Below are 27,319 nucleotides of genomic sequence, written 5' to 3' on the forward strand. Positions count from 1 at the left end.
GTAATGGGGGATAAGTTCCACTAGATGGAGCTACAAGGTAACATGCAGAACATTCAAGCAGTGCCAAGGTTTTCTTTCACCTTCGCATTCATATAATTCTCCCTAAGGTCTTGAGATCCTGTTTTATGTAAAATGCACAAACAATGCAACTGGAAACTACCACTTCACTATTGGGCAAATAGTCCCAAAAGTTGATTGAGCCAAAGAGCAGAAGTTGCCCCCACGCATGTACATAGTCCAATGAAAGCTGAAAGTGAAGGAATTCTATGGGACGGATTCATATTGTGAATGTGCCATGCATGTGTACCTGTAATTGTATGATGCCACAAAGTATTAATTGTATTCTGTAGAGAGGAAATGGCCGATTCTAATGCCTTTCCCCTCAATGAATATTACTGATGCACTTTTTGTATTGGTGATTACCTTTTGAGGTTTTTGTCTAAAGAAAATTGTCTTTGATACGAGAATTCCCCAAGACAGTTCCTGTGCTGCTTAGCTTGATTTTTCCTTTCTTGTCCTACTGGTGACCAGGTCTAGATGGGTACGTTTTTGACTATGCAGCCAAAACTGTTGTCTTGTATCTTCAGGTCTTTTGAAAAGTTGTGAACTTCAGTTCAAGGAGAGAAAGTGATTTTGTAGGTGAAAATCCTGATATTTGATGATTTCGGGGTGCAGTGGTTCTCTTTGTAGCCATGCGATGGATGAGATAAAAATTGATAAGAAAGGGCTCACATAGGATAATGCCTTATTTTTTTTTTGACGGTGTCACTAGTGTGTGTGTATATACGTATATTAAGAGTATGGGGGTGTAAAGGACAAACCCTGGGAATCATCAGAATATGTAAACTAGTGCCATGTGAAGATTGGTAACTAATAGAAGTGTCATTTGAAAAGTAATTTCCTCTGGCTTCACCATTGTGACTTCTTGCAAAGAGCAATGTACATCAGTCTCTAATCCCTGTGCAATACATTTGCAAGCAATAAACACAACGAGGCCTTTCTGTATGACCAATGGCATCACCTGTCTGCCAATATTTAAATTAAACTTTTGTATGTTTTCAGAAGGAGACGTGTGTGTCTTGTCTTTCAATACTTTTCACACATCACACTTGGATATTTCTAATGCTACATCTTTTTTTTTTATTATTTACTTAACAAAAACATTCATCATTGAATTATGACAACTGTGAGGCCATTGTAAGATCCTCCAAAATTATTCAAGAAAGTATAATTTACAAGATTATTTAACAATATTGACAGCAGATTGAGAAAGTAAGGAACATGTTCACTCTAAAGAAGTTTAAGACAATCTGAGCATCACATTATGTTTTTTTTTTTTTTTTTTTTTTTTTTACAAAGCTTATGTTGTGAACTGACTGGTCACTTACAAACTCATGTAGTTCAGATACACGTGAGACACGGAGCACTTCTAAGGACAGAAATCAGTCAATAGTTTACTTTTTGTAAAGTCCAGTGACCTCAACTGTGAGAATGCAACTCTTTCTGCGGCCGTTGCTGCCCCCTGGTGCTTGCTTCATATTCTGTATCCTGCTTGGTTTCCTTCAACAGGATTAAGTCAGGTTTACGTATGCCAAATCATTCCTATCATAGAGTACTATTGGTCAGATAGAGGTTCTTAATGTGGGATCCAGGGACCCCCAGGGGTCTTTGAGGGGTGTCCCTGGCAAAATGAGGAATACTTTAATTTCACTGTAATCTAAGTGATGAGAAATTATTCGAATTAGGGAATGTGACTGTGTAGGACTGACTATTATAATCACAGGTTTCACTCTCACCACTATTATCTCCCCACCTACCCCTTTTACCAAATCGGGGTCCATGGCCAAATGCGTGTCTATTTGGGGGTCTGTGACATAACGCTTGAGAACCCCTGAGATAGAGGGTTAAATATTAGTTTTACTTCATGATGGTCACTTTTTGTACTACTGAAGACGGATAGATATCACAGTACTGTATCTCTGTCACCTGCAGGTCACGCTGCGCCGTGCAACTTCCTCATATTCAGCAGCTTTGACAGATTTTACCAAACCCCGCCCCTTCATTGAAGATGAACAGACAAATCGACCAATCGTAACACGCGTATTTCACACTAGGTACCGCCTTTACGTGATTGACGTCCTTTTGAACCAATCAGCAATCTAGCAGCCGCGCCTCCCAACTGGAGACGGATTTCCGAACCAAGTAGCAAATAGCCTCTACTTTGTTTATGTCCCCTTGGCTAGCTGACAGCTACTACAGCGCTTTGCTTGCATAAACATTCACGTCTACACGATTCTTGTCGATGGCCGGAGCATCATAAACTTTAACCGAGTATCTTAGATGCCGAGGATGGGATGTTTTGTTGAATGAGGCGGACCCGCTAGGTGCCGATAGGAGGATGAACTCCATCACCGGTCGGGATCTCGCCATCCCCGCCGCCTCTGTCACCAACTCTGGAACCTCATCCTCCCGAGCTTTACATGTAGAGCTCACATCCCAGCAGGTAAATACAGTGTTTCTGAGTTCATGGTTGCACTGACTGTTTGCAGATGAACTCAGGAAAACGTACACTGGGCCGCTTTAGTGTGTTATTTATTAATTTACAACGTGTTATTAAACTGCTGCCTGGAGAAACACAACAGGCCTGCCAGGCTAACTACAGTAAGCTAAGCTAGTTGGCTACTGTAGCTAGCTAACTGTTAGCTAGCTTACTGGAATAATTGGACCTGGACTGACACTCCACACGCACAAACAACTAGTTAGGTTTATGTTGGTCATTTTTAGAGCCCGGTCTCGTCTGCACGTTGCCCTATTTTGAAAGTGTTTATCATTTTATGTGTAGAATTGTGAATGAAGCTAGTAATGCTACTGCTAATGGTAACTTAGTTCAGTCAGCACTCAGGTGACAGCTCAGCTGCAGGAAAACGTTGCAGTCCAAATTGACAGCCTTTTTATCGTCCGTTGACAGCCGTATAGATAAGTAAAAAAAACCATTTATGCTAGACAGATTGACCCTAAATCAGAAGTGCCGAAAAATGTCATAATCTTTCATTCATTCATTTAGAAATCACATGAAGAATCAGTTGACATAATCCATTCATGTAGGACGCATGTGTTAAGTCAACTAACTAAACAAGCCAAGACTGTGACCGCAATCACCCCGATGGCTCTGAAATGGCACTTATAAATACAGACAAACATCTCTGTCATATTATGTAGTTGATAGGACTTTCTGTGAAAGAAAGGATAATTGTTTGCACTCATGTTGGACATCTTCATTGGTTAGGATAATATCCTGCAACTTTAGGACCCAACATCCGATTTGCATCAAACATCCAAATAATGAATCAGACATCTATATATCTATGTAATGGTTGAGCTGTTAAACCTGTTTTGCCACATTTCTATCTCAAAGTAGGTATTGAACGATTTCATAACTTCCATTATAAACGTGTGTAAATTTGGTTGAATTCTCATCTTTGGTTAGGGTTTGTTCCTGCGCCAAAAGGTTTAAGGTGGTAACAAGGTGGTTTAATATGGTGATATAATATTTCATAAGTAAATCCAACAACTGTAATAATACTGCTGTCAGTAACCTCATGAACTTGGATTATTGCAGTATGGACATTTAGATAAAATGGTTAGGCTGAGTGTCAATTCAACCCCCTTTCAACAGCTCAGTACAATAATCAAACTTAACTTACCTTTCATCTGTATTTAGGCTAAAAATAGGCTAATTAGTACATTTTCACACCATTAAAGTGAATGTCAGAAATTTGGAGAATGCTTGTTGAATTTATTGTAATTAGCATAATTGTAGCAATAACTGAAAACATCTCTGAATGATTTCCCTTCTATACTCATTCTACTTAATCTCTATCTCTGTCTCCTTTGCCTTTAGCTCTTATTGTAAGGGCACTGAGACCCTGACCTTTGCACTCCTAACTATTGGTTGTTTGTAATTTTCGGTGATATTAGAACTGAAGCTTATTCTACTGCTGCACTCGTTGTAAGTTACTGTGCATAAGAGCATCAGCTAAATACCTAAAATGTAAATGTAAAAATATATTTCCACATTTTATTCACTGTGCACCTTGCCACTGCCCTCGAAACAAGATCTCCTCTAGACCCTCCACTGACAGGTTAGCACCGTATTAACCTGTAATAAACAACATCCCAGCAGCATTGCTCTACTGTCCCAGCGGCCCAGGTACCATGGTAGTTAACAAGGCTCAGAGGGAAACAGACAATGCACCTTCAGAAAGAAAGCACCAAACCCAGAGGAGATGAATTAATGTTGAAGCTTTTGCACTGAGGGCCTGTGAATTCTGCACATACTTGATCTGAAAACAGTGATTGTTCATAAAAAAAAAATCTTGAAGCCATGACTCAAAGCTGCAGTACTACAAGTATCAAGAATCTCACAGTAGAGGGAGGCTGTTTGTGAGTGTGTGTGTATTTTAATATCTCAAACAGTAATAGAGGGGCACTAAACGTGAAAATAGGCTCCAGTTAACACATAATTATGAGACTTTAATTAATTCAATTAATTAATTCTATCATAATAGAATTGTTGCCTTTTTTATGATTTCTCATTGGATTTCTGTTATGTCACCAAAAAGAGCAAGTAGAATTAAGGTCTCAATTATTACTTGTTTGGTCATTTTCCCTAAGGCAGGTAAGAAGTCGCTAAAGCCCTCAAATTTTCTGTGCTGCAAAAATCCTGCTAGGTCGATCAGTATTTGTAATCATGATGAACTCAAATTCAAAGAGATAGACTCATCTTTGTTACTATCTCATTTGACAATAAATGGAAGATTGACTTTGTGGACTGACTGGGGTTTATGTTTCCCCCCCAAATGACCCTTGTTACTGTCACAGTATCCAATAATCTGGTATCCATTGTTAAGGGAGTAGCTCCTGGGAGGGAAAATTGTTAATATCAGAGACCAGGAGTTTTGGGAGAGGCCTGGCTATGTACTACATGAATCTAGACTAAACTGTCCAGGATTATAGGAATATCATATGTGAATTCTATTTCGGGGTGGATTTTCATGGTAGGTCTACTCAAGTGATTTAGAGAGAAATCCTCTAACTGTAAAATAGGCTCCACTCCATTAACTGCCACAGTGCTTTGCTCTCAAGCTAGTCCGGTTTAGTTTCCGTGTGTTCAGTTGTATTGTGGCTGTTCAACAATAGGCTTGGTCAGAATTGTGACCAGCTAATCACTTTGTCACATACCACCGTTGGGCCTTTTTGATCATGGCATAAATTGTACTCCAGAGTGACCTTTGACCTTTGTCTGAGTTTGTAGAAAATCCACAATACTTTGCAACAAGAGCTCTGATATTGGTTCTATTTTGGAAAGCCCAACACACCACAACAGCTTCATACTAGTATACTCACAGCCTTTCCTCTCTGCATGTGGTCCATATTAGCCCATTCAGAAATGGCCACTGACATTTTTGAGGGGCCAAAAAGCCCCTCATGGGACAAACGGTGTTTTGTTTGCAAGGCGCTTAATCTTATAGGGAATCCCATGACTCAGATTTAGCCCCAGTATGGCGGCATGGAGGGGAGGCCGGGCCTGCTGCTCCAGTGACGAGAGCTGTAGAAGTTGTGCTGCATTGACGGTTCTGCCCTGAAGGGGGAACTTGCTAAATGGCTGCTATATATCTCCTCTGTTTCTGTTCACATTATTCTCTGGCATTATTTGTTTTCATGTTAAAGCCAAAGTGTCCTCTGTTCCAAGTTATTCTCTTGGAAATGTCTGTGCATACAGAATCCATCTTCTGTATGGACGTGTTTGGAAGCACGGTCCTTGGATTAATATCCAAACAATGTTGCTGTGAAGTGTCCTTGTTGGTGTATTGGAACACACATTTATTGATAAATCATGGGGTTTTATAGCTTGGAAAGCACTGTGCAAAGACTTATTGTCTTGCATCACTGGTGTGCTGGCTCGGGGCTTAGCTGATAGACTGACTTATGCCTGGAGTTTTGAGAGGAAAGTCACATGATTATAAATGGTCTGCATTTCTGTGGTTGGTTCATTGCAAATGTGAACGCTGTCATAAATCATTAAGTGTTGAAAATTGTTGATACAGGTCACATGTGACTGCCTGACTATCATGACTGACCTTGTCTGTCGAGTTAACTGGCTGCTTAAATCGTCATGCCTTTGTTATTTGAAATACTGACCTCTAGCAGGCTAAGCATCACTGTTGGTATTGACTCTGTGCACAAGAAATAGCCTAGCTATTGTACTGGGTATATCTATATTAATATTGTAATATCTATGCTATTTATATATAAATAATATGATATGACTGTGGTTGAAGGACAGTCTACTCACTACGCCACCCCGTGTATATATATATATATATGTATATATATGTATATGTATATATATTTATATATACATATATACACACTCACTGAGCACTTTATTAGGAACACCTTACTGCTACTGGGTAGGTATCAGCTTTCAGCTCAGTGTCAACCGGCTACCAAAGTGACATCCACCTCAAGGTTGGACGTGTTGCATTCTGAGATGCTTTTCTGCTCACCACAGTTGTAAAGAGGTTATTTGAGTTACCGTAGCCTTTCTGTCAGCTCCAACCAGTCTGCTCATTCTTCTCTGACCTCACTCATCAACAAGGCGTTTCCGTCCGCAGAACTGCCGCTCACTGGATGTTTTTTGTTTTTCGCACCATTCAGTGTAAACTCTAGAGACTGCGTGAAAATCCCAGGAGATCAGCAGTTTCAGAAATACTCAAAGCAGCCCGTCTGGCACCAACAACCATGCCACGGTCAAAGTCACTGAGATCACATTTTTTCCCCATTCTGATGTTTGATGTGAACATTAACTGAAGCTGCTGACCTGTATCTGCATGATCTTATGCATTGCACTGCTGCCACATGATTGGCTGAATGGATAATTGCATGAATAAGCGGGTGTACAGGTGTTCCTAATAAAGTGCTCGGTGAGTGTATATGTAGATATTAAGTCTACATCCAAAGAGCATGACAAGGTCGGAATAAAACTGAATGTGACAGCCCTGATGTCTATCTATTATCTGTTCTCAATCTCTCCGTCCCTCTTCGTCACATTCACATCATCCTCACTCTCTCTGCATCTCTTTTGTCTTGTTTTTCTCTGCCAGAGACGATTGCGTCATCTCCGGAGCATTGCGGCCAGAAACATTGTCAACAAGAATGGTTCCCCGCTGCTGGACACGTACTTCACCCTCCACCTCTGTATAGAAGACCGCATATCTAGAGGTGAGTATTAACCCCCCCCCAAAAAAAACAAACAAAACTCCCCCCCCCCACCCCATATGTTGGAAGCATTACTCTGCGTCCATCTCTGCTCCTTCAGATTCACATGTAGTAGTTGTAGATTTTAAAAACTGACACAAGGACTTTTATGATGCATGTTTTCATTTCTCTGCACCATGTTTCACCCTCCAAGAAGGAGTGCTTTCTATTCTGTATGAACTACAGTAGCTGCTGCTTGGTAGAAATAGTCAAGGTTATCATGACGTGGTGTGAAAACACAAATTGCTCAGATTGCCATGATATAGCTTGTGATGCTTGACTAATTGAGTGTATTTCACGCAAAATGGAAGAGTTTAGGCTGTGGCAATTGAAGAATAACAACATGTATACTTTATTTTAACCTGCTTTCCTTCATGTCTTTTCAGACTTTTACAAGAGCGAAGTCATACGAGACTCACTGGTGAGTGTAATTGTTGGAAAAGTATTTAAACTCTTCAGACCTGGGATAGGTTCAGGACATTGTCATTGCTTGCGGCCTGCTGGTGGAGTGTGTGTTTGTGTGTGTACACAAACGTTCTAGTCCTGGAGTGACTGGAAGTGTGAGAGAGCCATGGTCATGATCTGCAGTGCCATGCAGAAGGAAGGCAAGCTTCCTGTACTTCACCCATGCTCAGGCTGGTATTCATGCCAGGTGCCTACCTATCGGTCACACACTTTTAACCACCTTTGGACTTCTGTCATTTCATTAATCACATTTTCAGACTGTAAATTGCAGTGACACATGTGCTGGGAAGCAGTGCCTCTATGAACAAAGTGGGAATGTCAGGCTTTCATCAACAAGAATTAAATATATGTCCTACTCCCATTCATGGCCTTCTCTCTCTTTGTCTGTAAACAATAGTCTATTATCTATGTGACCCAGCTGTATATTACAATGTGATTTTGGCAGTTCCTATTCTTATTTACATGGTGTTTTCCTCCCTATTTTGGATTAGAGTTGGTACATCTTGCTCACCTTGCATTGTACTAGCAGCTGTTGCTCTGCACCAAGCCTGCGCTACGGCAACAGCCAAGGATAGCAGACCATTACTACCAGGCTAACTGCTGAGTCATGAGCTGACCTAAGCTTTTTTCCTAGCGTACCGTTCATTACCCTCTGTCATAGCACACCGACTGTATAATGCACTGCAGATCAGAGTCATGACTCCTGTCATCTCTCAGTCCGACTCAGTTCTGTTGATGTTAGCATCCCTATTGACCTTGGCTCCCCAGCGTTCTTCTTTTCTGTTATCAGTCATCGAAGGAGACGTTTCCTGTCGGTCTTCCTGTTTTTATTCTAACCGCTCTCTCCTTCTGCTTCCTCTACTGACTCTCACTAGTTCTGTTTTGCCTCTCTTGCTGCCACTGCACGCCCCCCCACCCATTCGGTTTCTACTTCTGCTTTTGACATTCCTCTCCTGCCTGACATTGAAAGCGATCCAAAGATAAAGAGATAGCATTTCTTTCTGGTGGAGGGAAATGGTCCATAATTGAATGATGGGAATGGCTACTTTGGACAATCAATGTCATCAGCCAGGGAGTTCAGGGACAGAGAACGCAGTGATTGGTCTTGAAGAGTTAGTGTATAATATGTAACTAGAATGGTTGGTGCATCAATGTTATACTTACTGTAGGGCTGCACAATTAATAGAAAAATAGTCAAAATCGTGACACTGGCTGTTGCAGTTTCTAAATTGCCAAAGGCTGAGTATCAGAGGCAAAGTGTTTTTAGTGAGCTTCCTGAGCAAGTCATTCTGCTGCTGTGCAGGATCCCAGGCCTCATATTGGGGGAAGTATTTCATAATATTCAAACTTGAGTAAACCCTTAGCAACTGATGATTTTTCTCACCCGTATTGCTGTTCATTGCAACAATCAGCAAAAGCAGTATAATATTTTGTGAATATCTTGTAGCTCTGCACCCTCTGGGCATTGATGTGAGGCGTGTCAGCAGTTGCCTTTGTTTGTCTGATGTAAACAATAGTTGAATGACAGGATCCATGTTTAAAGGGATTTTTTGTGTAAGAGGGCTGAATTCCCTTTTGCAGTGAGAGTGAGACTGTAAAGTGAGACTGTGCTTCTGCAAAAATCTAAATATGTCAGATTATTATTAAGTTTAATAAATTATTTGATGAGCTGATCAGTTGTTATGTCACATATTAATCTAGTATTGCTATAACTTTACTGTTTATTCTCAGTCATTGCTGATCTTTACCTGCATGTGTGTGTGTTAGAATCCAACTTGGCGGAGCCTGGACTTCGGCATGCTGCCGGACCTCCTGGACACCTCGGTGTCCTGCTTCGTGGTGAGGATCTGGGGAGGACAGGGGGAACAGTACCAGCTCCTCATAGAATGGAGGGTCAATCTGGACGGCCTCAGATACACAGGGCAGCAGGTCAGCACACACATGCACACACACACGCACACACACACACACACACACACACACACACACGAAAATTATAATAACAAACCTTATGGCACTTGTGCAATGTACGGAAGAGGATTAGGGCCACATGTGAAAAATGTATTTGAGTTCTTAAAGTCAGAATTCTGAGATTAAAGTCACTGCGTGTTGATATAAAAGAATGTGTAGTGTGTCAAAGGTGATCTAATACTGATCTAATTTGTACTATCTAAGATGGTAAAACATGTCTGAAATGTAGCATGTGCTCTCCTTTTACCACTTTGGCACCGTGGTCATCAAGAGGCAGATTCAGGTCAGTCAGGAGCGCTGTGAACCTTTGTCACAGTGTACAGCAGGGCAGAGTGGGAGTTTGTGTACAGCATGTCATGGATTCAAATATAGATAAACATTAAGCCAAGGACCCCCGTTCGATAAGACTTTGTCCCAGAAACCCCCATATGGAGATTTTTTTTGTTGTTAATTTAATATTGAATTGTATAACTAGACACTGTATGTGAGGAGATAATAGTGAGTAAAACCTATAAATACAGTTGTCATTCTTATACATGCTCTAATTTGGATCATTTCAAGTGAATTAAATTATAGTGAAACTGTCCTCATCTTCTGGAACTCCCTCAAGTACTGCTGTGGATCCTTGGACCCCATTTTGAAAACCACTGTAGAAAATCATTTTCTACAAATCATGGTGTGCACTGGAGTATCTAATTATTCAAAGAAATTAAAAGTTTCTGAAAATCTAACTTTATGAGTCTTCACACATTAGCTGCAAATTTTCTCCCACAATGCTCTTCTTATATTCAAAAACATCTACTGCATATGTTGTTGCCATGAATGTGCGGTGATGGGACTGTACAGAATCTGTACTTGTTTTCAAAGCTAGTACGCAGACAGCAGAGTCGCACACAGACCCAGATGCGTGCTCTCCTTTGTTTTTGTCTTTCTCAAGCTCCACAATGAGACTCCAATGCTTTGCTTTGTCCGCAGATTCGCTCCAGGAGTCCAAATGAGATCATATTTGGATTGAATGATGGCTACTATGCAGCTGACTTTGATCATAAGGTACAGCCTTTGTCCATTTTCCATGGCCTCCTCTCCATAATGGAATACCAAATACTAATCAAATTAGCTTTATTTGGACAATTTATTTGGTTTTTGGATTGAAACGCTGACATGTGGCTGTTGCAGGACCAATCGGAAAGAAAGAAGAACAGTCTGCTTCAAGTTGACCAGAGTTCAGTCAGGAACTCCTACAGTGTCTTCTCTTTGCTCAGGTAAGACTGCTGCCACACTGCAGTATTAAACCTACAGTAATATCATGAGGACTTCACTTTCCTCAAATTTATATCTCTACAGTACAGCAGCCTTTTCTACATTTCTTTTGCATTGTACTGTTTTTTTTGTTTATGTTGTTTTTTTTTTTACAAGTATATGTTCTCTGTCAGTAGAGTCTCCTTTCATGGGTTATGGATTTCATCTATTTACAAGGAATGTATTTTTTTTCAGGATACACCCAACCAGCCTTCATTCTAATAGATTTTCCAGTTTTTCTGTGTTCTTGGTCATATGATTAGACATCCTGCTGTTACGTGTGTGACTGTTGCAGTCTGTCTTGAGTATTTTACCCAGGTTCACCACCAGATGGTGCCACAGGAAAACCAACATCTAGACCACTTATCAGGGAATCTGTGTTGGCCTCCTATTTTAGTTGGAGCTGCCAAGAATACAGTCTACAGTGTATTTCTTGGACATGAAGGGACATACATATGGGACCTTTTAATCCAGTTAGTCAAATAAAGGCACCTTGTCATCACTGGCCAGCTTCAGAGTTGGGATGGTTAAATTCCATTAGAATGAATGGGTTTGATGATGTTAACTATGAAGAACTTTTGATTCAAATTCATACCACAAGGAGGAGACAGAGTGTTGCTGAGTAAAGTCGTTGGTTGAGAGGAGAACCTTGGTTCAGAAATTAAGAAGTTCAGATGGCATTTAGTTGCTGCTGGCATCTGTTGACAAACATAGGCTGGTTGTTCTATATTTGAATGTGGTAGAATGTAAACACTACTTACTGCATCACCAGGGCTTTCCCCAAGGGAAACACACAGTTAACCAGAGCCTCGTCACATTACAACTTAACTGCACCCAATTATGTCTAAATAAATGTATAACTGGGAATTTCAGAGCAGAAGTCCCAAGATAGGATGAGGATTGTGTCATTAGAAGCGGTACGAAGGCCTCCACTAACACTTTCCTTCCATAAGAATCAAACGGGGAATAAAGAAATCTGTTCCTGATGTGCGTCACAGTTCTTTGCAGTCTCAAGAAAAAAGAGCCGGGCCAAACACGGCCGTACTTTAACAGCGCTCCCTCATCTAGCGATGTTTATGGTTTACAGTTTATGGCAAAGGAGACCATTGCCTCCCTGCAGCTCACAGGAGGGACAGCCCAGTTTGAATCGTATAGCTTTTATGACCTCTGCTCTTGCTTCTTCCATTATTGCAGCCTTCTCCCCCATCCTCTTCCACACCCCGATGGGACTCTGTGGAATTTAAGGCAGTTCCATTGATCCCCCTCTTACCTCAGACTCCTCTGCCTGCAGCTCTCTCTATCTCTATCCCTCTCTCATCTCCTTCTCTCTCTCTCTCTCTCTCTCTCTCTCTCTCTCTCTCTCTCTCTGCTCAGGGTTGTGCCTTGGCTCCGTGCGCTCATATGATCATGGTTTATGATCATGTACTGTAGAATGATTCATCAGATACTGTACGCTCCAACCGGGATTATCCTCCCACCCCCCGTGGTACATGGCCATATATACCGTTCAGTCTCGGACCTGCAGAGCACGGACATTTTCTAAGTGCATTAACTTCCTGAAGCACTCGACTGGAGTGCAGCTCGCAGAACTACCGTGCTCGGAGTGGAAGTCTCTGCTTTTGTTATTAGCTCACCTGCCTGGGTTGCATGCACTGATAAATGATCTATAGCATCTCCATTTATATGTGTCTGGCGCTCCGGCATGCTTTGACTCTTCCATCATTTAGTGGGGCGCAAATAGTGTTTCTCCTTCGGTGGAATTCAAATCTTATTGTACCTCTTCCAGAGAATTTGGAGCAGACTTTTCTCTCATCGGGAACAGTGATGTGTGGCCACAGAGGACATTCACAGTCTTAGATATTCTCACCCAACTCTCTCCCACTCTACCTTGGCCCAGTCCAAAGCCTCTATAACAGGAATGGATGGGAGCCCCCTTTCTAAGAACACAGTGGGATCTTGATTAATGATGGCAATTTGTCAGCAAATTCACTGTCTGCTTTTTTGCCTGGCTTAGATGTGAGGCTAGCAAACATGACAAGGCTCGGATGGAGAGATGAAGAGAGAGAGTACAGATCATCAATCAGCAAACTCTTGTCTCTCCCAGAGAGATTTCCAGGCTTGGATAGAGGGTGAGCCACATCCTATACAGAGCTGGGTCTCTCCAGGGGGAGAAGGGGAAGCCAAGAAGACAATGACGAAGATGATCCAGCTGTTTGAGGAAATCTTTTTTTTTTTTTTGTACTATTGATCCGGGCTCAGATATTCTTCAACTTCCCAAGTGCACTCTCCTCTCTTACTAGGCGAAGGCTTGATTAAGTGTGAGGAGCAAGAGGGGAAGGAATACCTGATAGGATTAGCAGGAGCTTCGGCTTGCTGTCAGCAGACTGACTGACTGACTAACTGGTTGGATATTGACAAAACTGAGAAGCTGGAAGACCGGTAGAGCGGTTTGCTGTCAAGTCTTTGACTTGTCTGCGAGTCTCAGTCTGCTTCCAGTTTATCTTGGTTGGAGGCCTAGTTCTTTTTTTCTTTTTTTCGATGGTTTAATGTGTTCTTGAATGTCGGATTCAAGTGCTCTGTAAGTGGATGTACTTGAGTGGCCCCTGGATCCTCACTCATATCTGACTGAAGCAAAAGGGAATCATGTACTTACTGTATGACACTGACAAATGTTTATAATGGCAATAAAGACATTGTATGTGCTGGCTGAGTAAAGTTGAGGCCTATTGTAACAGCGATCCATAGAACAAACTGTAAACATAATTTCGAGAACACAAGTTCGTTCACAACTGTGACATTGCAGATGTAGCCTATGCGAAACTCCTGGAGCACAAAAGGGAAACTTTCTCTTTTCCACAATTAAAGCCATGTGTTGCCTGCATTTCCTGATTTGCTTGTGTATGCTCCTATGTAGAATATCCATCTATGGGTCAACAGAGGCAGTGCTCTGTGATGGTGAAGCTCTGAGGGGCGTCTCTCCTGCCCCGGGGGCTGTGGAGGTGATAATGCTTTCCTGTAGTAGCCCAAAGCCCCAGAGGTCTGCTCACGTGCTGGTTGGGTGCTGCGGCCGTGCTCCTCATCCACGGGATACTGTTGTGGTCTTGCATTAAGTGAGCCAGTTTAACGGGCCAGCTGGAGCGGAGTCTAGCGCTGACCCCTGGGTCTCAACCAGCAACAACACGACTACAGAAAATAAACTTGACTGCCTAAGCTTTAAATCGCCATCGAGCTATGGATGTGGATGCTCTTGTTTTGGTTTCACACCTCTAGAGTGGACTCCAGCAGTATCAAAGCAGCCCCATATTGAGCATTTTAAGAGGTGGTCCAGGGGCTATTATTGAAGCTTTGGGCCCGACCACAATATTTGGTCTTCCTTTCCCCCCCAAAAAACTGTAGATTCCTTTGTTTTTACTCATTTTACACATTTCACTTTTTTTTATGAATTTAGAAAAAGTATTTCAGACACCTGTCTGCCAAGGCAGACACCTCAGACTTCTGAATTTTTTCCAGCTTGTTCCTTCCTTTGATCGTTCATTCTGTCTCTGTCTGTTCATCTCTCTCTTGCTCTCTCTGTCTCTTCTACTGTCTTTCATTCTACCTCCTACATTACAACATCTTTGCAGCATGCCTAGCAGCGCTGTCTTTCGTTATGTCAGCTTGTTGATCTAGGGTTCATTTCTCCCACATCTGAAATCCTATTATACCCTACTTCTAAGTCTGCCCCTCTCTCTGTGTTGTCCTTCTTAAACAAAGACACTAGGCTATAACTTTCTAATAGACATTTATATGATGTTGTTGGATAAAAAAAACACTGTTTTGCAGCTAAGCCTTTTTATTGTTTATTGTTTGGCTCATTACCCCAGGCGGCTTATGTAACCATGAGGAACACTTTGGCTTTTTTTCGTGTTAGGCAAGGGCAGGGGGCTTTCTCTCATGACTGGGGAGGCAAACCTCTATAATCATCCGCAGAGTGCACGACCCCTCCATGACCCTTTTGAGACAAGAAAATAATCTTTTCTCAAGATCTCTTTGGCTTCCCTGCATCTCTGCCATAGTTGTCGTGTAAACATGGCTTACAGCATCTCAGCAGAACCCCACAAAAAACATCAGCCTGGAGGAATATAAGTGTATATGCAGGCTTGCCAAAAAAACTGCAGCCCAGTAATCTTATCTCCCGCTCCATGTGCAGAGGGAGACAATGGTGAGGTGAAGTGAATAGCGAGTGGGTGAATGTGTTGACATTCCTCGCCAGTGAGACACAGGCAGAATTTAAAGGTGTTGTTTGTTGTGATTTTTCTGCTGTGGTGTCTCCACTTTTTCTGTTTTGTTGGTTGTTATGTCCCTGGCAGAGGGATATGACTGGGACATTATCCCTCATTTGTTGTCACAAAATGTCTCTGAGCTTGTTATGAATAGGCTAATTGGTTGCCCTGTTCACCCTGTTGTGTTTGAAAAATGGTTGCTGAAAATTAATTCACTACAGTCAGTCCGTAGGCTTGTTTCCACTGACCCAGGTTTGTTTGACAAGTGTATTGGGCACGCCTGCATGTGATGAACAGCTGGAAGGCTGGCCAGGCCACAGGGTTTTCAATACATCCAGAATACGCTGCCTTGCCCAGCTCTGCTGAGCTGAGTAAAGGAATGTGGCCAGTGCATTTGTCTGCTAAATCTGGGCCAATTGGAATATGCTTATTGATTTGATGACCAGGTTCTGATAAGGGGGAACCATGTGTACATTATGTTTGTGTTATCCCAAGTTCTCCACAGCTGAGGTATGCAGAATCAGACTGCCTCCAACTATCACTGCGGCCTGACAGTGAAATGTTTGTGTCTGCCTGTCTGACCTATATCTGCAGGGAGGGAATCAGAGGTGGAGAGGACCCAAGGAACCTAAACAAGTGCCTCATTCTCTTGTTCCATGATAAAAGAGCATCTCAGAAATGAAATCCATCATATCACATGGCCAAAAGAAATCTATTTATGTCCTTCCTCCCTCCCTGCCAGCCATTTGTTTTCCTAGATACTACCAGCTAGACTGCACCTCCTTCCCTCACGTTTCTTTGTGGTGCACAAAAAATCCACAGAAAGTTTCCATAGCTGTGTCAAAGCGGTCTGTCAGAACAAAAAGCTCTGCAGTGATATGAGGAGGGAATTGGAAGAATGCGTGCAAACAAAAAAGGAGGAAGGAAGAAAGAAAGAAGAAAACTTCCATTCCACCATGGAATGGATGCAGACTTGAGCTGTCTCGTTGTGAATTGGCATCCCCTCCTTCAAACCCTCAGAATCAACCGCTTCTGCTATATAAGGCCATGAAATGTGGTCGATTTGATGTGCTCCTCTCTGCTTGTCCCAGAGGGACAGTGGATTTGCTCTCTGGTCTCTTCTTCAGACCCCAGGTCTTTCTCTTTCTTATCTCTGTAAGCCAGATGACACATCTGCCTTTGCTGATGCCTGCTCGGCACTGATTGCGAGATTGCAGATGCTGGACCACTGCACAGCATATAAACCATGGTAAATATTTATTTAAAGGTCATCAGTGAGGTAAATGAACAGAAAACAGAAGACGGGTGTTTGTGGGCTGCTATGTCTGTTGCCCTCCAGCTCCACTGGAAGGAGTTTTTAAAAGGCTGGAAGGGTTTTAAGGTCAACAACTTAAGACCATTCACATTTATTTGAGCGTTATATTTCTGACAAAATATTTAAAACTTCCATGGTTTATGATTTTGCTACGCCTACAAGGATTTTCTATGAGACGCTTCGTGTTTATCAAAAATTCTATTCTGGATGTTTCAAAAGCGCTTTTACCTGAGAACAAGTTTCACCTGACACCCCTGCATGATCTAGTGCCACGGTCAAAGGAAGAAATGTTATTGTTTTTCTGATGTTTATCCACATAACATCAAGGGCTGAGTGCTTGTGAAGCAGAGGCAACCCTCAGTCATAACTTCCTGCAAATCCCCCGTGGCATAGCTGTTAGTTACCTCGTGCTTTGGAAAAGGAAAGTTGTCATGGCTTGTAAGAATGTGTTCTCTGGACGGCTGCCCGGCGGTTGTGCTACTGCCACAGTGAGGGTGTATGGAGGTAGGCCTTGTCCTCCCTCTCTCTCTCCTTCTGATCCGTAGGCTATGATAGGGCATGATGGGCAGGCCCTGGGCCCAGACTCATGGAGTGATAAGGGGGCAGACATGCGTGAAAAGGGGAGAGGAGATAACTACTCTCACCTAGGGGAAGAGGCCTATCAGATTCCACCATCGCAATCACCTAAACAGATGAAGCTGTCAAAACAGCTTCGCCTTGACGTTCCAAAGGACTATCACCAACGGCTATCGCTGTCACCTCAGACAGATTAAAAAAGTGAGGGGGAAAAGTACAGAATGGTGTTCCTGTAGGTCTCCTCCCCCAAACTCTATTTACATCGTCATACAAATGATTTATTTCTGGCATGGCCGGCAGCCGGGTTTAATAATATCCTGAGGTGACCATGTGAGTTTCATAACAAAAAATCCCTGAGGAAGCCCCCTAGGATTTGTAAAATTACCCCACCAAGCTGGAAGCCTGTTAAACAGAGCCTCGCACACTAAACCCACTCAATTTCTTGAACGCTCAGAGCAAGTGCATACCTAAGCAAAACCCTATTCACAACAGAGTGGAGTAAAAAGTCTATTTCTACCATTATGATCCAAACCACAGTCCTCTCTTTCTCTCTGCCATAATCACAGCTTCCATTTTCTGTGTTTCTCTGAACTCCACGTTAAGTGGGTCAGTTGTTTCATCACAAACTGGAGAGGGCACGTTGTCAACCAAGTTGTGGGAAGAAGGCAACAGAGGAGAAGAGGTATCTTAATTCTGTGGCTTACCAGCCTACTTAAAGTGTGCTTCTGATGTGTGGCTTGTATACTCTTGTGTCTCAATTCAAACTGGATAAAGTCTGACATCAAGCCAACCTGTTTGGTTCATGTCTGGATCAGTTCAGAAATATTTACAGTTACAGTTTATAGTTCTGGGGAAAGTTCTGTTACGGAACTGATCACAGACAAAGTCTCTGGAGTTTTTGGAGAAATGTATAGGTTTGGCAGCAGGTTTTGTTGCGTCCAAACATTTTTGAACTCTAAGACTGATATATTTCATTTACTTCATGGCAATATACATTTTTGAGAGAGTGCAATAAGGAATCATGGAAAAGGGGAATGTGCTAACAAGAAAAGCTAACCACCTCTCCATTGGGAACCCAGACAGTAGAACCATTCTTCATCCCTCAAGCCAGAGAAAGAAAGGCCAACCACTATGCTGCGTCCAACTTTCATGTCATCTCAATAACATCAATAAATTTAGCAAGAAGTGGATGATCTCAAGCAGTTCTGACAATGTGATTGCTAATTGCCAGTTTCCCCGTGTGCCTTCCCTCTGTAGCTTATCCACACCATGTGGGATCAATGTCTGTTGATAGTTTGTTTTAATCCCTTGGGCTGTATTGTGGGGAATTTATTCTCCTTTTCTATGGGTTCTAGAGTTGAAGAAAACATACTAGAAGTTAATCACCCCAGTGATTGATGGCTGAAATAATATGTTAGCTTGTCATTTCGGTACTGTTGTTGCTGTTCCTCATTTCAAATGGGGACAATGACATGAGCAGGACTACCCAAACATTTGGAAATAGGCCTCCATCTTTGTGGTCTGAATTCATTAGCTGGCCTTTTGATTCATTAGCTGGCCTCCCCACATTCTGGGATTGATAGGTTCTAGTCCATAGGGCAACATTTGATCTCATATTGTGGTGAGATTAGAAGATAATAGTTATTAAAATTAAGAAAAATAAAAAATTACTAAAAGTAGTCCTAATGAACCTTAGGCTTTTTCCATTGGGAATGTTCTCAATATCCTTTATGTCCTTTGTTTAATATCAAAACTGTTCATTGACTTTTACAAGTTTGAAGAGAACAATGCACATTAACCCCAGTAAATCAGGAAAAGAAACAAGGAGGGATAGCAAACAGAATGCACAATGAGTCTCCACATGTGGGCCATAATAACTCAGACGGTGCCCACCAAGCACTTACTGTAAACATGCAAGCTAAATTAAATGAATTACTGGTGTAGTCAATAAACACTGGCGCTCCATTTTTATGTAGCCAATCAATCTAGTGACCTCTTACAAACCTAGTTTCAACATTAGGGTTGTTCTTGTGGTCCTTTGTGTGGTTAGAAACAATGTTCTGGATGGTTACTTTGTGTTCCCCTCCTCCTGTAGGCTTCACACGGCCCAGAGAGCCATCAAGCAGACCCAAGTGACAGTGCAGAAGATTGGGAAGGAGATTGAGGAAAAACTGAGGACGACGGCGACCTGCACAGAACGGGTGAGCACAGTCAGCCATCAAAAGTGAATTTCAACTCATCAGCAACTTATTAAGTCTAAATCATCATCAATGTTTAAGCAGCTTATTTGCTTATCTTCAAGACCAGTCAATATTATTGTGAAATCTATAGTGAAAATATATAAAGATGTATTGAGAGGCAGATTTTTCAGAGGTTTTTTTTCAGAGAATATTCATTTCCACCAGAGATACAGTAACTACTGTGGTCAGCTATAACAGACTCTTTGGCTTATTCACTAATACTGTAGCTACTTTAGACGGTATTGTGCTAAATACCTAGGATTGTATATCTTGTATCACTCAGATCCCCAGATGTAATTCTAATGTAATGTGAGATCTAATAAACCCTTTAGGCAGCTATTATATCTTTTTGTTTGGGTGGCTCAACTGAGAAAAGGCGGAGAAAGAGCTATATCCCCAGCTCCTAAATGATAATGCTTTGACCAAAATCCGCTGTTTATGTTTCCACCTCCTGTCATATCCTCAACAAGGATCCAAAGCAAAAGCAAGAAAGCATATTTAACATTTTTGGAATTGGCAGCCGCACAGCTGTGAAAACGGAACGCTAATCCCAGGTTTGACATTGTGTTTATTGTAAACGTTCACTTCAAAAGCATCCCTTCCCTCCAGTTGTTATAAAAGCCCAGAGGCAGTGACACCATGGTGTTTTCATCCTCCAGGTAGACTAGCCTTCGGCAAAAGCATTTTTCTGTTCACAGGATTACTTGCCTTTTAGCGATAAGTGCATATAGGCCTAAATGCTTTTTTAGGCAGCTGCTTAAATGGGATATTTGTGTGTGTACATGGTGTTAATGCATGATGATGCAGGTCTGTGAGTGTGTGTGTGTTGTGTATTAGCATGTGCTGTTTACACAGACACCAAATTTGAGGGTCTTGAGTGTGTGAAGTGTTGTCAGTGCTTCTTGTTCCCTGCTACTCCTCCTCAGACGCAGCTGCTGCTCTCCATCAGCTTTTGATATGGCTCTTCTTTGTTCTCCTCCCCAGACCTCCACCCTACCTATCAAAGCTCCACTAAAGCCTTCTGTAGCCTTCACACAAAAACAGCCAACCTCAACACATTTGCCACAAAGGATCCCATTCAAAAAAAGGAGCTTGTGTCTGATATTTCCCCCTCAGTGAAACATTCCTCCTTTCAGAGTTCACATCAGCTAATAAATCATGTAATCCATGTCCTCTTGCCTTCTTGTGCTAGCCTGGCGACTTGGGAGGCTTGAAGTGAGGGGAGCATTGTGTAGCTCCTCTAAGGGAACTAAGAGCTCTGTACTATCCTTATGTGCGCTTCACAGTGAGCGCGGATCAAAGGGGGACGCAGTGGAGGCCACCAACCCCGACGCATGGCCCTTTCACCCTCTCACCCACACTCTGCCATTAATCTGCCGGGCTACAACATGGTCCCCCCACGCCTGCTGCTTATTTACTCAGCTGACCCACTGCTGTTTGATGTTCACCAGAAGTCAGACAGGCTACGGTGGTGGGGTTACAGTCTCTCTCTCTCTCTCACACACACACACACACACACTCACAAAACGGCCATGACCTACCTGTCAACTCTGGCGCTGGGTGAAAGTGTAGGAGGCTCACGGTTCGTGCCAAAGCCGGCGGTGGTTAACATGCGAGCATCAGGGTCCGACACATTGGAGAGATGGAGGCTCTATCAGTCCTCTCCCTGCGACTGATCCCCACTCTGTTTTCCCCACAAAGCCCTCAGAAGACTTCAATAAGAGGCATATCTGTGTTTCCTCTGATCCAGGCTGCGATCGCTATCTAGGTGGTGTGTGTGTGTGTGTGTGTGTGTGTGTGTGTGTGTGTGTGTGTGTGTGTGTGTCTGTGTGATGCCACAGGCCCAACTTCCAAAATAAAGGATGAGTAACAAGGTTAAATCTGTTATCACTCCTGGCCCTCTCCCTCCCAACTCTTCGTTCCTCCATTCCTCTATCTCTCTGTCCTCCAGCTCCATTACACCTCCTTGCCATCATCCACGCAGTCCTTTGACTTTGCCTCTTGTAACACTCTTTGCATGTTTTGCAGTTGCCTCATCTGTTCTCCCCAACATTTTTCACTGTATATTTCTGTTCACTTCCTATATCGCTCCCCTTCATCAATACCATATCCATCCAAGCCCACGTATCCCCAGTACTGTTCTTCATTAGCTGGTTGGCCCGCTTCAGGCTCCCACCGTCCCAGATAGAGACATGAAGCCTGACAAAGGGACACCCTATGGAGAGGGCTAGATGTTGACTAATGACCTGCACTCTGATGCTGCTGCTGTCCAGGGAGCATGTGGTGAGAGAGACGCCAGCCAACAGCCATGGGTAGATAGATAAAGACACTGACGGAGACTCATCTGGTGTTGATGGACTGGTTTGCAGGCTCCCACACGGTGTGCGTATGTGTGCGTCATGGTTTTACGTGTGTTGGTGTCTTTGTGTTCCTCCCTAGTTTTTTTTTTTTTTACCTTTTAATTATCTAGGGAAGGTTGGCTGAGCACACTTCAGCAACACTTTACATTCATACAGTTACATACATTTACACCTGGGAGCTGCCCAGTACAACCACAGTCCTCTACCTTTGGCCACTGAGCAGCTCTACTGGAGCAGGTAGGGGATCAAGTGCCTTGTTCAAGGTAGGTTCTTTGGTAGTTGTTGAGGGAGGGGAGAGTGTTTGTCGTTTACTTTGCCCACCCACATTTTCCCAGCCAGTCTAGGGATTCGAACCAGCGACCTGCCAGTCATAAACCAGCTTCTCTAATCTAGGCTCTAATGTTACCGCTGGCTCCGAATATCCGATCCTAAATATCCTTGATCTCAGAACTACCTTGAATCGTCTTGACACCTTTAAGTGCTCCCTCTTCTCCTCTTCCCTTCATCCTCCCCTCCTATTGGCGTTCCCTATTCATGCATACCACTTTGTGTCCAAAATCTCTTTCCTCCCTTGCTGCTAATAACCTGATCTCAGGATCTCAGTCCAGGGTTGACACCCAGCCGTCAGCACAACATCCTCGCGTCTTATCAGGAGCAGCCATTTGCGCAACAGCGAGAGCTTCACACCAGTAAGCTCGCAGCCAGCCATTCCCATGACCTGAACTCACTTCTGAACCTTTCCACCAGCAACACTGATCTCGGGGTTCATCGGGATGTTTTGAATAGCCGCATCATACTCCCTATTCTCATCATTAGTTATTAACAGTATATTCTACAGTATCGACTGCGAGGTTCGGCTAAGTAGATGTGTATTAAATCAATGCGACATGGGATCAGTCTGTGATTACATGACTTGTTTTGAGGGAACTAATAGGAATTTGGGGGGCTTTTTCAAAAGGGTAATAAACAGCCTAAGTTGCTGTGACCAAATGGTAAATATTTTCCCCCTCTTATCTTTCCTCTGTTTTCTTTCTCTGTATCTCTCCCTCTTCTTTCCTATTCACTCTGAGCAGAAGAAGGAGCGAGAGTGCATGCAGCTGCGTATTGGTGTGCTGCGTAGTGAGCTGGATCGGCAGAGGAAGGCGCTGGGCAGGGAGATAGACCTACGGCAGAAGGAGAGAGCACAACTTCAGAAGAAAGGTAAAACGAATGGCTGCACAAACAAGTGGACTTACACTTTTATAGTTCCCCCTGTGACACACCACACTACCTTTCTATTAAGTGGACTTTCTATGTCCACTTTCTATGTCACTTCTCTGCCCCATGATGAATTCAGTGGTGGGGGAGACTAAGGATTGGTCTGTGTTGGTTTGTTCGTTCATCCGTCCCATCACACACAATATTTCAGACACCAGTGATTGGATTTTGACAAAACTTGAGGAAATGATGCGCCAAAGATGCGTTATGGTGTCTACAAAATTACACTGATTGGCCCAGGGGGGCACTGCAGTTACAGGTCAAAGTTAAAAATTTGAATATCCAGTTAGTCAAGTAAATTTCCAAAAGTGCAGTCCACTGTGTGATTGCTTCTCTTCAGTTATTTTTGTCCAACACAATAAACAATCACAAGGCGACATATTTGGTACTGATTTGGTCCAGATGGGAACTGCATCATTCACGGGAGGCAACATGTTTACTGTTGCCTTGTCACTGTCTGGTGGTTGTACAATGTTTGGTGATGTCACATCTCCACACACAGTACTAATATTGTTGTGCTGCCTTAAGGAGCACATAATGCCCCTCTATTCCATTCTTAGCTAATACTTAGATACGTAAGTCATTATGCTCATTTGATTTCAGCCACACATAAAAGCATTTATTGACTAATGTATTCAATACATTAGCACTACATTAGTGTTTTTACCTCGAAATTATTGCTTGGGTTAATATGGACATACCATTGCCAATAGAGAGCCTAGTATGAGTAAAACGGCACTGAGACTAGGAGTGGAGTAGCATTTAGTATTGGATTAGCATCACATTGGAATGTTTACCACCCAAGCCTGCCACAGTTCACTCTGTTGCCACTAATGGTGCTGCATGACACAAGCCCTGCATCTGTAAGTGGGCTTAATCTAATAGTGAAAAAAACACATTGTCCAGTAAATCCCTCCCAAATCCCGCACTCCTTCCATGCTTAACCACAAGGCTCCAATGCAGCCACCAACTGTAAAGAGAATGGAGAATGTTAAACATCTTCTGAAAGTCACAGATGGAAGCTACAGATGGAAGATCAAGTCACTTGGGAGGAAAAAAAAATGTTGGAGGTGAAGAAATAAAGAGACAATGTGGCAAGTATCTTGTCACCATCAAAGACTTGCTGAAAACTCATATTGCCTGAAAGCTTGATGTTGCTATGCAAGCATGCCATGAGGAAAAAATAAAAAGGAAGACTACGTCAGTCAGCATAAACTTAGCTAGGTGATTTGATTAAAGTTGCAGGCCAGCACTTGAGCTTTCATTTCCTCCTTGGTTAGCTATAATAACATAATATTATAATATAATAATAGCGCAATGTGCTATAATACTGTTGCTGGATCTGTTTCGCCTTGGGCCATCACTTTACCTACATTACTGAAAGTACAGGCCTAACTAGCATAGTTTTATGATGAATCCCACTATTACACTATTATGGCTTATTAAAAATAAATTGTTCATGTTGCACAATCTTCTTTCCCCTTTGTTATGTTACTGATTAGAGAAAAGACAAATTAAAGACAGGCTCATTACAAAGCTGATGTACTAGGGGCATATTGTGACCGCGCACCTCACAAGACAAAATCCAATTATGGAAATGCTGTTGATAATTTGCCTGAAATTTACATACACCACATACAGTATTGTCTCTTTCAACATGTGCTTTTTATTTGAAGGGAAACACCAGTATTTCAGGCTGTCTGTGGGCAGTGGGTGGACTCTCTGTTCACTAGTAGCATGGTGTATTCCCAGTGCATTTAAGAGTACAGTAGTGTACAGTGCAGCACCATCACACACAGGAAACCTCTGTCACCCTCCTCGTCTAAACCTGGGAGTCACTCAACACACACGCACACACACATATAGACATTCACACATATACATACAGTATATTGAGCCATTCCTGTGGTTCATGTGGTCCTTGCCAGGCCACTAAAGCAACAGTGTTTGTGCAACGGTGTCATTTAGTTAATTCTATGGAGTCTCTAACTCTTGGCTCCGTATGATGTCTGAGACTCTGGAAGTGTTTTACTACTGCAGCCCAGCCCACTACTGTCCATAGGGAAATAAAAGCCTTAGGTACTGTTTAATACCGCTTTGATGGGCGGGCTTACACACACACACACACACACACACACACACACACACACACACACACACACACATAAACATCTACAGATATGCAGGTGTAAACAGGCTTGCACCCAAGATACTCATGTAGATTTGATGAATACTACATGTACGCAAGTTAAGTATGTATGCAGTATGTATATTGCAGTTTCAATACATTTATCACACTGCAGCCTCAGTTTTTCTTTTCTTTGGGAAAAGAAATTTGGGATTATCCAGATGGCTTCCTCTGTTTCTCATTCAACTATTCCGTATAGAACATGTGCTTCCCAAGGCGCTTGCGTAAATCCACATAAGTAAAAAGTTTAACAGTAGGTAAAGGTCATGCTGTGCTCAGCAGCACCATGCACGCATTATACAATGAATCACATAGTTAGCTCTGTAGATTGCTTGATTTCATCCAAAGAGGCTTTATACTGTAGAATGAGAACAAGAACTATGGATTAGTGTATACTGGAATGATCTCCAACTAAGGTGATTTTGACCAAGCTCCACTATGATCAATCTATTTTGGGCGATTGACCTAGTTCCTGAGCGGCTTTTCAAAGCCCTGCATTTGTACTGACTTGATGTGTCCCACTGGCACTGGTGGTAGTGTTTGTCTAAAAACGGGCCAGCCGCTCTCTAAAGTGACCTGGTATCTGATGGATCGCTGTTTGGCCAAAGGGCAGGGCACCACACTGGGCCACCAAACTGTGATGGGGTTGTTAATGATTGGCATGGAGTTTGCGTATACACACACATACACACACACACACACTCACACATAGAAAGAGAGTGCTAAGGAGGGTTCAGGTAGAAGTTTTCTTTGTGTTGCGATCCTGACAAATGGCCCTTAATCCTCTGCCTCTTTACCTGTCACCACTCAGTCTACAGCCAGAAGAACCCGCTGCCCTCCCTCTCTGCATCCCATTCATGGCCTTTTTCCAGAATGGACAGGTGCTTATTAGGAAACAGAAGGAAAAGTACCTTCGGCTAGTTCAAGAGGGAAAAGGTATTTTTTGGGATAAATTGAGACGCCGTAGCTAAAATTGGGGTGTGTTGAAATTTTTGTTGTTTTTTTCCCAGACTCATAACTCAAAACCCAGAAACCATATGCTGTTGAGCTCTGCTGTATTTCCATCTTGTTGTATAACTTTTCTAATTAGCCTGCACATATTCATTTATTTCAACATCTGAAAACCCCCCTGCATTAATTAGAGACAGGAAAATATCGGAGACGGGTGTTTATAGTGTTTCATACAGCAGCTAATTCTCTGTCTGATTATATTTGGATTGGCACCAAAACGTGTTTGTTTCATACTTTTGGCCTGCACATTTTTATCACTTGTAGCTGCAATTTCATGTCAAAGTTTCCTCTTGAGACGCTGCTGGCTTGTCTGTCAAACATGCACATGCTTGAAGAACCTGTCAGTCATATAGATTGCTCATCAGACAAGCTGCCGTCTAAGGATAGATGGTTTATATACTCATTCATTTTAGGGATACAGTTTCAGTGTTTGTGTTTTAACAGTTATGCAAGCAGTAGTAGCTTTGACAACCATTTTTGACCTCTTGTCAATTAGAGATGAGCGCTTAATTTGCTGAATTTTCACACATTCCCCAGTGCTTATAAGACACAGGCTACTATGTGAGTTTTATTGACAGTTTAACAGTACGTATATGTCTGTTGCTATGCCATATGTCCCTAGAGGGCATCCTGTGTGGATTGTTAATATCCATTCCTTGTCACGCTCTTCTATACCTGGCCGTGTGGTCTTCCTGCCTCACACAGCCATAGGGCCCATTAACAGATCACTCTCTTATCACCCACCCAAAACCTGTTATTCTCAGGAAACCCGCCTCTCTCAAAACAAATGGGCCAGAAAACCCAAACATACAGTAGAGTTTCTGCAGGTGTGTGTGTGTGTGTATGTGTGTGTATACACGTGTGCTAGCAGATAAAGGTGAGATGAAAGTTCGGTGTGTGTCTGCATTTTTTTAAAAGGGACCATTAGAATGTCGCTTCAGATTTGCTAATGCCTGCAGTGTGTGTGCGTGTGTGTGCATGTGTGTTCGTGTCCCGCTTGGCCAACCCGGACAGTGTTAACATAATGACTGTAGAAAAACACCAGCAGTCGGTAT

The 27,319-nt window shown here is 42.6% G+C and overlaps 1 protein-coding gene across 3 annotated transcripts in view; it reads left to right on the forward strand.

Moving 5' to 3' along the window:
- Positions 1-2,301: 2,301 nt before the first annotated feature.
- Positions 2,302-27,319, forward strand: part of uvrag (UV radiation resistance associated gene) — an 83,300-nt gene continuing 58,282 nt past the window's right edge. For all 3 annotated transcript variants that reach the window (XM_071518686.1, XM_071518702.1, XM_071518695.1), the window contains exons 1-8: positions 2,302-2,503; positions 7,167-7,284; positions 7,707-7,741; positions 9,553-9,714; positions 10,732-10,806; positions 10,933-11,018; positions 19,304-19,409; positions 22,882-23,008. In XM_071518686.1, the coding sequence (XP_071374787.1) occupies positions 2,399-2,503; positions 7,167-7,284; positions 7,707-7,741; positions 9,553-9,714; positions 10,732-10,806; positions 10,933-11,018; positions 19,304-19,409; positions 22,882-23,008 (814 nt within the window). In that variant the 5' untranslated portion in view covers positions 2,302-2,398. The remainder of the gene's footprint in view (positions 2,504-7,166; positions 7,285-7,706; positions 7,742-9,552; positions 9,715-10,731; positions 10,807-10,932; positions 11,019-19,303; positions 19,410-22,881; positions 23,009-27,319) is intronic.

Source organism: Centroberyx affinis, unplaced genomic scaffold (assembly GCF_046629955.1).
Source record: "Centroberyx affinis isolate AG114_WGS23_722 - 3 ecotype Tasmania unplaced genomic scaffold, CSIRO-AGI_Caff_v1 ptg000051l_1, whole genome shotgun sequence".
Lineage (NCBI taxonomy): Eukaryota > Metazoa > Chordata > Actinopteri > Beryciformes > Berycidae > Centroberyx > Centroberyx affinis.